Raw genomic sequence first — 15,460 nt, 5'->3', positions numbered from 1 at the left:
ATAAATATCTGATCATTCTTTCTGAATTCTGGATGACACAGTAAGCTTTAATCACTCAGGATTATCAGATCAATAGCGTTAGGTTAAGTACTTAAGTGACAGTCATTTAATAAGGTTCTTCCAATGCAAAACATACTCAGAGCAGTAACATCTAATTGTTTTTAGACCTGTGCCAAACTACAGAAAGCTGAGATCTGTGTACATACAAATATTTTAGGATGAGAAGGGAGAAAGGAGAGGTGTCCTCATATTCCTCTTCTTCTCTGCTATGTAATCCAGGTTCCAAAAATACACTCAAATTCTTGTATCATCTGGGCAAAATGCTTGTTACTGTTTCTTTTACAACCCTCCCATCCCTATATATTGCTAATGTAATCTGTAAAGAGAGCGCTTGGGCTTATGCCTAAACTGATTCACAAAGCTTAATTCTTTTAGAAATAAGTCATCTCATTTATTCACCACGACTGATTGGATCTTCACTGTGGGGAGCTGACAGACATGTCATGATTCACCACATATTTCCATTTCCTAATGTCGACTCCCTGATGCTGCTCATTAGCCTGTTTCCCCATTAGGAACTATAGAGAGCTTGGGATGTCTATTTATTTAAGTTTCCTTCCTCAACTCTGGAACATGGAACACTGTGTTCAAAATACTCGCCATGGCATTTTTTTAATTGCTGATTATTTTGGGGTAAATAAAGGAGCCTAAGTCAGTTCAGCAACTGCTTCTGCTAAGGTCTTAGAGACCTCATGCAAATACTAAGAACATGCTGGATGCTTAGATGACAGATCTGTCACTGCAATGCCAGCTTTACTAAACATGAGATATAACAACTAATATCTTGGCTTGGCTATTACAAACATAACCCTAGAAAGAAAGAGCCTTTAATAATTTCAATTTCTTTTCAGTATGTCTTTCATACTAAGGCATATCAAATAAAGATAGGGAAAAAAATAAAAATACTTCTACTTTAGAAAATCTCACCCCAACGAAAAAAAAAATGTCTGAAGTTTGAAAAGATAAATGCACAGTAAAACCACGTGTAATTCAGACAATGAAACACAGGTATTAAAACCAGAATTTAAAAACTGCTACATGCTGCAGAGCTGAACAAGACCATCACCTCACATGTCACCTTTTCCCTTTTCAAAAGATGTATAGATCAGAACAGCAGTACCTTTGCATGCTACCATGATCAAAAGAAAGATGAAGGGCAAGAAATATATGCACACTGAAGTTAATCTTCTATTATAACGTATCTGCTGATAAGCAGAAACACACATCTGTAAGTCACAACAGTGTATGAATGCGAGCGACAGGCAGGTTCTATGAATGTCACTTTCAGAAAGCACTGCTAATTTGAGCTTCACAGTATGTTACAAAGCAACCTACTATTTATTACTCCACATTGCCCCTGATGTTTACTCTGGAGTTCATAGTTTGTTATGATAAGCCAGATTTATGGGCATTCTTACAAGATGATTATGTATTCCTCAAAAATACAGTTACTGCATAAGCTGCACACACACATAAAAAAAATAAAGGGAGAGAAGAGGAAAATCCCTGCCTTCCTGACAACAAAACTAATCAGTACTACGATTTCTTCTGATGCATGTGCTCTCACTAGCTCTTCACTAACCTGTCTCTTGAGCTTATGGCTTCACTTACAATGCTTTACAGTGGCCTTGAATTTACATTGCAGCAGACTCACTAGTACCAGCAGACCATATAACACAGCTTTAAACTTCTGCAGTTCTAGATTCTTCAAGGTTTTTTTTAAGGGGAAACTGTATGTGTTTCATTCATCATATTACAGACATGAATCTTTTCTCCACAAGTATTACTTTTTTCCTGAAAATGTTACTAATTTCTTTGAACAATAAAGCCATTGCTATCTTACATCATTAAACAGCATATGATAATACAATCATTCCATGGCTTCTGGAACTATGAGAACAAGCCTACGTTCCTTTTCTTCAAGGGAGTGAAGACCACCAGATCCCTGTTTCTCGTGTAAAACTAGCTAGTAAATCAGTACCAACCCACCTCCCCACCCTCTTCACCCTGCTCCAGCTTCTCTGGTTTTTCTTTTGAAAGAAGAGAATTTATTAATACGGATATGGATTGGATATGGATTACAGTTTTAACTTGCATGTTCCATGTTTCTGCGCATTCCAGAAGGATAGTAAGCAGCAGTGTTTCTATAAACTGAAGTAGCACACATGCCTACAACTATTTTTTAAAACGGGAAATAATAGTTGGGGTTAAGCTTTCAAGGAAAAACACAAGAAAGGCATCTTCACAAAAATACACACATATATATTCAGTATATGGAAGACACTTCCATGTAACTCAATCAGAACACCAATGCAACTAGCAGGTCAACGTACAACACCAAAGCCACAGGTAATTCATATTTCTGTAGGCTGTATTTGAAGAGGTAAGATCAACCATCTGCAACCAGCCAACATCCTGACTTTTAAAAAGACCACACTGTTAAAGATCTTAAGTAAAAGAAGTTAAAAAAAAACCAAACAAAAACAATCAACAAACATGTAAAAATACTGTAAGAAAATAATTGCCCAGAAACAGTATAGTTAACTAGGAGGTACATTAAATGTTCTCGGATTTTTTACTATTATACTTACCTATAGGATTTCTGTCAAAGAACAAGACAGGAGCTCTCAAAATGGATTGAAACATTTTGTTGTGCAAGGTCTGACCAGAATTAACAAGAACTTGAAACACCAGAAGACTTCTTATTATGCCAAACAGTATTGTAGCCACCGTTAAACCTGAAATTAGAACAACGTGGACAGAGCATACATAAAGATGTGAATCTTTCACAAGGAAAAGAATTTAAAAAAAAAGTTAAAACCAAATTTTGACAACTTCTGTATATAGCAAGAATCCAAACTTAAGCCTAGGGGCTCAGACTGAACACAGAACATATATATCTTATATTTGACCCTAGCTTCAGTTACTATCATATCATTGATTAAAACAATTTCTCTTTCTCAGTTTGAAAGAATTGATACTTTACAGACATGCAGGAAATGCCTATTAGCCCATGAAATAAATCTGTTTTGAAACCTTCTGCATAAGAGCTCCGCTAAGAAATTCTTTTCACAGTGCTGTGTATAACTGTGGCTTGCAGAGGTCACTGTGAAGATTCAACACTTGCCAGCTGGTATTAACCAAGTAATATACACAAGGCTATTTAGAGACAACCTTGAGTTACTCTCACTCAGCCCAAACCACCCATGCCATTCTTCCCCTTGTAAACCACATCAGGTCATTTAAATTATGTGTATTTCTTTAACACAGTATAAGATGCATCCCTTATGCCATGTGAAATAGAGCCCTTCTAGGGAACTGGTCTGCACTCTTTCTTCTAGGCACATCTCCACTTATAAGACAAGGGTGCTACAGGGCAAAAGATGAAAACAAAGAATGATGAGATTGCTGCTGCCCTGTTTGCTGTGTGTAATCTCCAGTGTGGCTGCCCAAATTCCCAGTCGATGAAGGTGAACAGTGAAGGTGTCAACCTTACATTTGGCAGTGCTTCCAGGCTCCAGGTGATCTGCTCCAGAAACTAAGCATAGGCACCACAAGCCCAGATGCTCAGGCCTTGAGGATACTCTGAAGTTAGACCCTAACATTACCTATTCTAAGGACAGGTTAAAACTGGATGCAATTCAGGTACAGCTATAGTAGCAGTGGGAAAGAGTGAGGTTTTAAATTATATGATATGGTTAAGGCAATCACTTATTCCATTCTGCTCACTGCTGTATCCTCCCAGGATACAAGAAAAGGTATCAGTATTTCCTTTGTCTGCTTGCAGTTTATTGCCCGTAACTGCACAGTGCAGTTTTTAAGAAAAGAATGAGAGCTTGTCTGCCTTGTCCGGAATGCTATGTTCTGGGCCACACAGAAGAAAACAACTTTTCCAAGAGTAACTGCATGTACCCAACAGAAAAGCTGAGTCATATAAAAAAGGAGCAGAAGAGATACTAAGCAGGAGGCTGTGGCAGAGCTTCCACCTAACAGCAGTCTGCTGGAGCAATAGGAGGAAGGGAGCATGCCCTGGGAAGCCCACATTTCTGTAACAACTTTGCTCAGGCTTGGAAGCAATTGGAAGCTGTTGGCATGACTGTCACCAAACAAATCACTTGAAAAGACCTAGGGGCTATGGAAAAGGAGGATGAATGAGACTCATTTTCAAGGTCCTTAATCCAGTCTGTTTCATGCTGAAGGTTTTTGTTTTCCCCATTTACAGGTTTACCACCTCATTATGAGAAAGACAAGAACTCTGCATGCGCACTCTATAGAAAAGGTGGAGAGTTGCTATGTCAGTTCTGGCCAACAAGGTTTCCCATTAACAGAAATTTTACTCTTTTAAATCTTTGTCTTTTAGAAATAACAAGGACTCCTAAGAAACTATAGAATGTTCTACAAGGAACTACAGAACCACAGAATGGTTCAGAAGGGATCTTGAAGATCATTTAGTTCCAACCTCTTTGCCATGGGCAGGGACACCTTCCACTAGACCAGGGCGCTCAAAGCCCCATCCAACCTGGCCTTGAACACTGCCAGGGATGGGGCAGGCACAACTTCCTTGGGCAGCCTGTGCCAGTGCCTCACCACCCTCACGGTAAGGAAATTCTTCCTAATATCTCATCTAACCATTGTGACATTTTTCTTTTTCCAAACACTGATAATCAGAAATAAAAATACTAAATTATTGTATACAGTTTCATAGGTTATAGAAACAAGTAAGTTAGATTGTGACATACTGCATATGAAATGTACTATCTTTACATAACTTTATCAACTTCACTTACAATTCTGTGTTGGCAAGTCAATGCTATCTGTTCAACTATTGCAAATATCTCACTAAGCCATCTGAACATTTCAATCTAAAGGTAACTTTTGCTGTTCTGATACCTAAAACACCGTTTGCCTTAAAGGATAAATCTTTCCATAAGGTGTTTCAGGTTATATGTCCAGAGAAAGCCAACTCTGCCACAATTAATCATACTGTGAAGTCCACTGTAACAGCTCATGAAATAAGACATTACACAGAAAAAATAAGAGCCAAGTTTATTTGGCTCCTTAGCTGTTGTTTCCCAGGCCAAGCACAATGTTTTCCGTCAAGCAATTAGATCGCATGGATTCCCCCCCAAAAAACCAAAACCAAACGAAAAATATCCTTTGCTTATCCTCTCACCCATGAGAGATGTTTCTGAATATATTCAATGCATAAACTTCTGGTATTCCACCTGTTTTCTCAGATCTGTTATTTACATCTCCATCAAGAAATTACCATGCCATACAAAACTGTACATCACCAGAAGTGCTGAACAGCAAAGTCTGACAGCATGTTTCTCTACACACAATCTTTTCTATGTCAATGTTTATTACATTTCAGAGCAGTATTTCAAGATGTCCGGATGCCTCCATGCAAGGATCAATGCCCTTTTCTGGATATTCAGAAGCATATGGCTACCTCATGAAATATATTGAAATGTTTTTTAACATCCTACTTTGCATACCCATTTGGATGCTTTTTAAAAACTGGTTCTTTTGCTATGGCATGTCAAAAGGAATGTAGCCATGCCAAGTTTTAGAACAGCACAGAATGAAGATCCATTTCTAGTCCCTCTTGCCCATCCATATAATGCCTGCAGAGTTAGCTCAAATGACCTGTTAGTATAGACAATAACCACAACCTTACAGTGACTGACTTTTTGAATGCTCAATTCGTAGTTTACTTCCCACAATCCAGACAGAGCAAATTAATAACAGTCTCCATTCAACCTATTTCTTCTGTTTGATTTTTCTCTTATTTATTCCAATCAATTTAGTCAGGAAGCAAGACTCAGGCTCCTGATCTGTTAAGGCATTACTCAGTTACTGCTAGAAATCACACTTGCCCACACTGCCGTTGCTTCGCACCTCTTGAAACTGTTATGATAGGTCAGATAATAAATAGTTCTTCAGACACACAAACATGCAGATAAGATTACCTGCATAAATTCCCAAATAAAAGTTAAGGTCTAGATGTTCAGTCTCATTTGCTCCATTATTTCCATTTGTTGTGACATTCAACTTTTCTTGATGATATGCCCTGTGGAAATGCATACAGAAGATAACAATCATCAAATCATATGATGCAAATATTCTTGTGGACATTAAACTGTTTCTAGATTCAACTCTGCTGAAATCTTGAGTTCAAAAGATCTCATGTACAGATGCTGTCATGCATCACACCATAAGCGGAAACAATCACAGGCTACACTTCAGCATGAAATTTAAGATTCCCCCCCCCGCCCCACCCCGTGCAAAATGAGTGAGGCTCATAAAAAGATCAAGCATACTCTGAAGTTTCCTAAAACAGGCTCCACACACACACACACACACACCCCCCCCATCTATACAACATTGATTTTTATTAGACAAACAGCATTTGACTGACCAGTTCTTGTCATCAACTCACCAGTAAGAAAGCCACCAGTCCTGGAGCACATATGCCACCTTGAGTAAAAAAGCAAATACAAGAATCATTTTACAAAACAAAACAAAAAAATAAATTAGAAAATTAAATTTCCTTGCTATTCTTTTATGTTCTCTGGGAAAACATCACACATTCAGGAAAGCATGCCATCCAGTCTTTCAAGACCAGCAGCAATTTGCAAAGCACATTAGAAGGTGCAGTAGATCCCTCTACAAAGAAACAAGTTACCTTAAATTCCCTTGCGTGATAGCAAACTAAAGGAAGGCATTACACTTAAGCAAACAAAATACAGTAGCTCTTCCTAATGTATGTTAATTGCACATTAAAGAACTAATTTTTTTCAGTTCCTAAATTTACCACTAGAGATATTCCAAAATGCTTTTTGATTAACAAAGTTTCTGATGTTACCAGTCCAGAAATTTGTGTTTACAGGAGATAATTACCAGAAAGAAGGTTGAAGGAGGATGAGAGAAGAGAGGGAGGGGAAAACTCCTACTGCCACCTTCCTTCTGCGCTGAGAGGTGACTACAAACTTGTAACAGGGTCATTTATCTCAAAATACAACTCTGTTCACGTGAATTTAAAGATCTGGGCGGTCTACTGCAGAGATTTGATCTTGCTCAGCTATCTTTCCAACAGACTCCAATCACAAACAAGCAAAAAGGAAGTAACGTGTCTAAATACACAGAATGTATTTTACAGCCAAGACCAATCATTTCCATGAAATTATTTTAAGCTTTCTCAGCAGGAAACAGAGAAAAAGACAATAAACTATCTTCTCAGAGCTTCCTCAGCTCACCACTTCTTTCAGTAAGTTTCAAAATCATTTTCCCTTTTAAAATTCTTTTACCTACCTGCTACAGTTTATATTATACACAGTACTTGCTTATCCTCTTCCTCATCCTTCTTATTCTGGTAAACAGCAACTCTCCTAGCCCTTCTCATAACCTGTACCTATTAGCAAATGAGCTTTTCTTCTAACACTTCTGTCAGACTCTGTCCTCCCATACCCAGCCTCTCTACCCTCAACTGGAAACACACTGAATTTTCAGGTTTATTAAACACTACTTTAGAAATCTTGTGATTTTATTCTCTCTCTGAAAAAATTAGACTGGCTTATAATTTCTGTGCCATGCTGCCAGTAAAATATTTTATTCAAATATTAAAACTGGTGAATTAACTACCAGCGCGAGACCTCTCAATGCTGTACCAAAACTCCATGCTGATACATACAATTTGATCAAATACACTACAAAACCATGGAAGAACACCATGCTCCCAAACATTTTAAATGAAACATCACAGTAACAAGAATACACTATGTTAAAAAGGGAAAAAAAAACAAACAAACCCAAAACAAACTCCAAATACATTTAATACTATTTGTGGCTCCTGACAACTTACCTGCGCCAAAATATTGAATACTATGAGTATAAAGATCACAAAGTAGTTTGCTCCTGCAGTAAAATATTTTCTGTAAATCTTAAAGGTTATTTTTCCCTCAGAGCGACTCTCCTCTGGCACTGCAGCAAGTGCATTTTCAGCCTGAAAAACAAAACAACCCAAACCACCTCAGAATAAAACCCATCAACCTCGCAGTTACAGACTCAGACTAAGCCACTTGGAACATCAGGGTTCAGAATTAGCAAACAATTAAATAAGGAGATAAAGTGATTATGCATTTATAAACTTTAAATATCGGAACTATAGCTTTGACAAAAAGAATTAGTCACAGTAATACTGAAAAATCTGCTCTGCAAAAGACACTGTGAGGATTTTATTTTGCCTTGCATCACAGAACGTAACATGGCTTCATTTACAGCCAGAAATATTTACACCAACTGGCTGCTAAACCAGGCATTCATTTTCTTATGGTATTTCTATCTCTTCGCTACCTTCAGACATAACAGCACTGGAAGCTAAGGCCTTGATCTGGTAAAGATTCTGTTTTCAGAACGCAAGTGTGTGTAACCTTTCCTTTTCAGAAAAGTATTCAAATACTCTTCTTTAAGTGTGCACAAAAATCAATCAACGTATGCTCAGAATATACAAATTACCCATGAAGTTTTAATCAACCCCTTGCAAGTACCAACAATGCATCCATTAATAGGGAAAACAAGTAAAACGACAAATCATACTAAGCAAACAACAGATGGGGTTCACTGGAAGACACAAAAGGAAAAAATGAGACAGGCATAAAGAATGTAAAAGAATTATTCTAATTCAGAAATTTATTTTTTTTTCGTACATGCGATAGAAAAACTAGTGCCAATTCAGTGGACACATAACACTTGATTTCGTTGTCAGCAGGCTTAGCTGTACAACAGTGGTAGTATTTACACACCTGACTCATATGCGAAAGGAGAAATCCCACCTACTCACCCATGAAAGAAGAGAAGCCTATCTCAGTTACTTGTTTCTCCAGCCCCCACCCCCATCCAACAGCTCCAATGCTGCTAAGAAGTGTGTCACATCTCTGTGGATTTACTAGTGGAGTCACCACTGGGACATTAATAACGCCAGCTAAGTTTACTGCTTTTGGCATAAAAATATTTCTCAAAAAAGGTAACAGAAAGTCTGTTTTTTGTTGTTGTTTTTATTACATCTTATTGCATAAAGGTGTCAGGGGCACACAAGGATTACTTGTTCCATTTGTTCCATGGCTGCAACGCTAGCGCAAGCCCAGCAGGGTCACAGGGCTCCTGGGCTGTTTTATGTGAATGTAATAAGCACACCAGCAGAAAGCCACCTCTGGTACAGAAACTTTGTATCTGCTTTTGCACTGTGCAGCACAGGAGAAAACAAGGCACCGGCAATCCAAGCTGGCACCACACAAAGAGCTCTGTTTTCACCATCAGAAAGGCTGGGAGAGCAATGCTGGGGTGCCACAAGGTTACACCCTGAGAGCCAGCTCAAAATCATGTTTGTATGTTAATGCCAGCCATGCAAATGTAGGTTTTGCATAAAGCCACCACTTTCTAGAGCTCTGGATTTCATGGAAAGTGTTAATTTGAGTCCAGCACTGTGCAAACACACAGAAGCCATCCAATACGTGGTATTTTTGAAGCACCGCTTCTGGAGGACAGGATGAAGGAAGCACAACGTGGTGTCTTTGAATGACTGGCAGAGCTGATGCTGAATCTGAGCAATCTCACTGTGCTGGGTTTGAACAGAACAGTTCAGAGCTGTGAGATGCCTGCCCTCTGCAGCCCAGGTGACAGGGCTGCCAGCCACCCAGCGCTGGGGCAGATCCACCATGGGCAAGCTCTCACCTGCTAATGCAATCCAACAATACCTGAAACTCAAATGCAGCAGTGAAAGTCCTTACTGAAGCTTACGTTAAAAAACAGCCAAACAAGAATTGAGACACATCTATCCTTTGAGCACTCACAGGTTGTTGTTCCACTGCCCCATCTTTCTGTGAGTGAACAGAGGAATCCTGGGACCAGACAGAGGACTCCGAGAAGGTTCGGCTCCGGGCAGACTTCAGGTTGGGGGTTCCCGGAACCGACTGCTGTTCTACCTCTTCATCTTTTTTCAAAAGGGAAGCAAAGTCGATGCCAGATCTCAGGAACTCTGAATAGGTACCTTTCCCCACCATTTTACCCTACAATTAATATAAACTTTGATTATCTTCATTATATACTTTCCATAAAGGACAATTTTTCCTATCTAGCCTTGCTGCCTCGGGGGTTTTGCAGTTGCTGAGCACGCATCCTGCTTCAGTAACTGAGCTGAAGCCTCTACCTACCAGTTTTTCATTTAGAAGCACAGAAACAAGCTCTTCACCCTCTAAACCAGGCCTTTTCCGGCAACTAACCAGGCTAAGGAGCATGTAAACAGGATGACAGAAGTCCCAGCTACAGCCATGTCAGGATTACCTCCTTGGAGAAGCTGCAGGAGACAGCCATGCAGCTTTAGTACAAACTGTTGAGCCACATACATAACTATCAGTCTTTTTATATTAACCCAGGCTAGGGGGAAACAGCAACTTAATTTTCTGGTCCTCACAGATCTACAAGGAGCAACACAGGACATTTACACACTTCCTGCAGCTCTATTACAAACTCATTTCCAGAAAGTACTGTAACTTTTAAAGAGATTTTAATGGGTGGAAAAAGACTGCTGGTGTCCTTTTTTACAACACTGTGATGGACCAGAAGTAATTTCACACACTTCATTAACCAAACTTAAAAAAAAATGAAAAGAACCCCAGCTAAAGCTCTCGCATTCCCCCTCTACCTGTGAACATCTGGTACACCAAAGTTTGGAAGGAAACAGTTCTTGGCTCATTCTCAAAAGGTAGCTATGACCATTTCTCAGCCTTAATTTAAAAAAGGGACTGGCTGCAAAATCAACATAGTTCTTATTTCACTCAGAAGTTTTAAGAAACAAGAATAAAATCAAAGCATTAACATGGTTTCAAAATAAGTGATTCTCTCACAGTATATTATACATATGTAAGATGAAAATCTGTATATAAGATTACATTTATATATATGAGAATTCAGAAACATTTCTCAGGGATGGTATTCTAAGAAAAATCAACTTCTTAATAATTACAAATATTTAAGAACATTTATAATCATTAGTAGACAGAAAATATATTTACAAACTAAAAGCAAAACCCTTTAACCCTTATTCTTTTTCATTCTTAAAAAGAGTAGTTAGAAAGTATGTGAGATATAAAAGTATAGACACTGAAATCACTTACATCTTTTAGAATTAGAATCTGATTTGCAGCACGGAGGTATTGTAACTGGTGAGTAACTAACACAGAGATCTTTTGATGTAAGGCCTGACAAATACATCTGCAAAGAAATGGAAAAATTAATTAGAAATGAAGCTTCCTAAAACATTTAGACTATATCTGACTTCAATTATACAGTGTTTAAAATAAGAAAAAAAAATGCCCATGTATGTGAGATTTGTAAAAGTTACACTTAACAAACACATTCCTTATTTAACTTCGTAAGTTCCCAAGGCGGGAAAAAAAAAAAATCATATGGTCTGGATGAAAGAGGAGGAAATACAGAAATTTCACTAAAATTGTCTTGAACTTCCTCCTAATAAATGTACATTTCATAAGCTGAATTGCAAAGAGGGTATTTAACAAAAATTAAACTAATAGAGAAAGCAGAGTAGCACACTGTGGGCAGTTATGGAAAAATACAGGAAATAGAAGTAACTTATTTGAGATGAGCTTTCAGAGCAACTCTAACAGTGAGCCACTGAGAATTCTGGAAGAGCATACAGTACTACTGATTTGAACAATATCCAGGTGTGTATTGAGGAAGAGGAGCAAAATCCTTCAGCCACCTCTGACCTTTTCCCATGGAATGAGGGCTTACCTCCCTTCTCAAGTACCTCACCTGCTTAGCCTAGAGGCTTCCCCAGATTTGGAGAGAGCAACGAAGAAGGGACTAGGCACACCAGAAACACTTGGCAAGCGCAGCTCAATCCAGTACAGTTTTAGCAGAAAAAAGACACCTGGTACCTTTTCAGCGGAGCTTTGAAAAGCTCCCAGAGCCAAAAAAAAATCCAAACCCAACCCAAAACCATAGCAGTGGAGCAATGGTTTACAAGTGCAAAGGTCTGCAAGCACACTCTTCAGGTACAACAGGGACAGCACAGACACAACTGACATCTACACCTACCAACATTGCCTTCAGCCCACAGAACCCTTCAAGAGGTTTGTCTCCCTCTCTCAACTACTCACTCTCTTAAGAAAACAAGGAAAAGTGATACTGTGTAGAACTGAACTGTCCAGTGGAAGCTTACACATTAGCATTTTCCATTTGGATCAGGAGAGCCTTTTTGAAGATCATCTCCCAGTCGTCTCAACTCACTCCGCCATTGCTCATACTGTTCAGTAGTACTGGGGCTCATGAGCTGGACTTCTAGACAAAACCAAGTGGTTCAGTAGCATTCCTAATTAGTATTCAGCCAACAAGGCATGAGGCCTGAAGGGCCAGGCTGCAGCCCGCTCAAAGCAGAATCTTCTGAACTGCACAGGGTCCTCTGCACCACGTTTTTCTCCACAGATCTGTCCTGTTGGCTTATTTTTGCTAACATGCTAACTCCCATTTGCTAACATGACACAGGAGGGTGGTGCTCACCACAATGGAAAAGCAAACACCCACTCCCAAATCGTCTCCCTTTTGGTGTTCTCAAAAAACACCAAAAGGAAAACCACAGCAATCCAATACCATAAATTCAATGCGGAAATGCAAATGTAAGTAGTAAGGGGAGCAAGGCAGAAAAAGAACATGATACTGACAGCAATAATATCATATTGTTTACTGGGTTTCATTCATTCACATACATCCAATTAACTCCACACACAGCTTTTAACATCTATTTTATCACTCCTACAAAGACTGTAGGAAATAGAGTACTATAAAGTGGTTAATACTAGTACTAGGCAGTATAATTACATGCAGAAAGTATATTATAGTGTTCCAAATAAACTGCATAGTAAAATGAAGTTAAAGGCAACACTCTTCGTGAGAAAGTTATATGCTGGCTATGCAGCATTCAAGAAGAAATGATAAAGACCACGATGTCATTCTCAGGTGGCCAACCAAGATAAAAATTAATCAAGGTACATGCAGCTGCATAACTATTTCAGCAGTTGCAACTATTCATACACCAAGCCCTTTGAGGGAATATTATTCTGGTGTGCTTACTGTCCACCTTAGCAGTCACTGGAACAAGCCACATGACAACTACAGCATCAGCTAAAGACACACAACAAAACAATCTTCAACAAAACCTACCCAGAGAACTGGACAAAGATCAGAGAGGCTACAGGAAAGGCCTAGCAGGAAAGCTGCCAGAACAGAATATATCAGGTATTCACTGTGAAGAGATCTATCTTTCTGTTACATAGTCCCAAAGCCTATATACCACTTTCATCACTGAATTTTCTGTGTGCCAGATGTCCTATAAGCTGTTAGACATACAAGCTAGCCACTAGAAAATCTGATGGCTGAAAACCTTTAAACCTCAATCCTGAATCACAGTGAGTCCACTGCACTTTAAGTGTGCATTTGGGGGGGGGGGGGGGGGATAGAAAAGAAAAAGAGTGGATTATCACAGCATCAGAGCAAACCACTCAGAACTGTGAGAGCTGTCAGCACAGCATCCTGCATGATCCTGATCTCAGGAGAGAAGGCAAAAATTACCTCCGTGGAAATTTATACTTCCACTGATACATCAGTTCACTCAAGTGAGACTTCTAAAAAAACAACACCTCTGGATTTCATGTTTATCTGGATAGAAAGAAGCTGGCTGAATAGCATGTTGATAACAGGGGAGTAGAAAAATTGTTGTCACAATTCAATGGCATGAGCAAAGGGAGGAAAAATTGCAACAAAGAGGGTATACTTAGATCTATTACCAAGTTAACTCACTGCTCAGACAGCTCAGTAGAAAATTTTGCCATTTAAAATACTGTATCATCATGAAGCACAGAAGTTGCAAAACTAGTAAAATACTAAGTAGATACTTAACGTCTGTTTCGAAACATTGAATTACTTGAGTTTTATGTTCAAAACCTTTTTAATTATTTCCTTTTTTAAAATATCCTCCCTCCCAGTTGACAACATCCACTCTGCAGTTTACAGTAAGAATTTAGTTTGTACAGTGTCTTGGCTGCCATAGAAGGTTGAAGCCAGACTTCAAAGAAAGGCTCAGCAAAACTGAATGTGATAAAAGGGCTGGCATAAAACCCAGAGAACTCAATGAATTCTACTAGAACCTGGTACTGTCTTAGAACCGAGACAGAAAAAAAAACACAAAATAAAACAGTCCAAAAGTACTTATATTTTTAACTGGTTCACTAAGGCTTAGGTTCATAATACATCTACTTTTAGAAATACTGCTCTGTGTAGCTGAAGAAAAGCAACCATCGATTCTAGCTGAAGCACCCAGTTGCAGGTGAAACACCATCTAACAGCGTCACCCTTCCTCAGGGATACAGAAAATGCAGGGAAAGCCTGCGTTGGCAGGCTACATACCTGGTCCAAGGGTTCCAACATCTGCTGGAGTATGCCCAGACTGCCACCACCTTTTTACTTGCTGTCTAAAGCCCCACAAAGTTCACCTTCTTTGTGCTTCCCTGTTACTCTCGAGAGGCATACTGTTAGACTGCCAGCACATTTAATGCATGACAACAAGACAAACTATTGCACAAATTGTAGTCGCCATTGCCACACTTATTAAATACACAAACGCATACATGAGTGTGCACACAGCCAGACAAGATCCAGACATAGAAGAACCGAAGGTTCTTCAGCCTCTTCAGTACAAGAAAAAGGGGAATGAAGGGACTATGAAAATTGCATCCTCTTCCCCAGGCTAGAAACAATTTAAACTCACAAGTGTTCTGGACAGATGTTGGATGGGGTTTTCTGCATGTTGCACTACTGCCCATTTAAAAAACCCCACTGCTCTTTAACAAACTTCTCTATAGTTAGAAAAAAATATCAATTAGCTTGAGCTTTGCTACTGCAGAGCATGCAGCAGAAGACACTTTCTCAGAAGGGGGCCTCCAACAACACAGTGCTCCTATGCAAAAGGCAGCACCTTGGCGCTTTCCTGCATACAGATCTTCATTTGCTCTTCCTTCCCTATCAGGTTTTCTTTTATTTGAGACAAGTTGCTCTTTAATCTTTTTTATCTCCAAGAACCAGCTTTCTTTCACCTCCACAAAGTGTCTCCTCTTTAATGATTCTAATTTCTTCTTTGCCATTCTTTTTTCCTCTCCTTTTTGAGAGTTCACATCCCAGTTTAACTTTAGTTAACTTTATTTCAATAAAAGTAACCACTGAAATGAAATTAAAGCATACAGAAGTGCTCACAGCCATAAAGCCTTTACTATATTAATATACTTACTACATTTCTTTTCCTCTCCTCTCCCTTTAAAGTGGCTTAGGG

The 15,460-nt window shown here is 39.0% G+C and overlaps 1 protein-coding gene across 7 annotated transcripts in view; it reads right to left on the bottom strand.

Annotated features, from left to right (window-relative positions):
• ABCC4 (ATP binding cassette subfamily C member 4 (PEL blood group)) overlaps positions 1 to 15,460 on the bottom strand; it is a 152,809-nt gene that overhangs the window by 92,712 nt on the left and 44,637 nt on the right. For all 7 annotated transcript variants that reach the window (XR_009747376.1, XM_061476243.1, XM_061476246.1 and 4 more), the window contains 6 exons: positions 11,235 to 11,331; positions 9,912 to 10,127; positions 7,925 to 8,065; positions 6,503 to 6,540; positions 6,033 to 6,133; positions 2,652 to 2,798 (listed from right to left, as the gene is read on the bottom strand). Coding sequence is in view for 6 of the 7 variants with exons in the window: in XM_061476243.1 (XP_061332227.1) it covers positions 2,652 to 2,798; positions 6,033 to 6,133; positions 6,503 to 6,540; positions 7,925 to 8,065; positions 9,912 to 10,127; positions 11,235 to 11,331 (740 nt within the window). In the remaining variant the exon portion in view is untranslated. The remainder of the gene's footprint in view (positions 1 to 2,651; positions 2,799 to 6,032; positions 6,134 to 6,502; positions 6,541 to 7,924; positions 8,066 to 9,911; positions 10,128 to 11,234; positions 11,332 to 15,460) is intronic.

This window comes from Pezoporus flaviventris, unplaced genomic scaffold (genome assembly GCF_033815535.1).
Source record: "Pezoporus flaviventris isolate CSIRO_AGI_PZ_B2104156 unplaced genomic scaffold, CSIRO_AGI_Pfla_v1 ptg000095l, whole genome shotgun sequence".
In the NCBI taxonomy this organism is placed as follows: domain Eukaryota; kingdom Metazoa; phylum Chordata; class Aves; order Psittaciformes; family Psittacidae; genus Pezoporus; species Pezoporus flaviventris.
The sequence above is the reverse complement of the archived record's forward strand: the minus strand, read 5'-3'. Positions and strand labels throughout refer to the sequence as shown.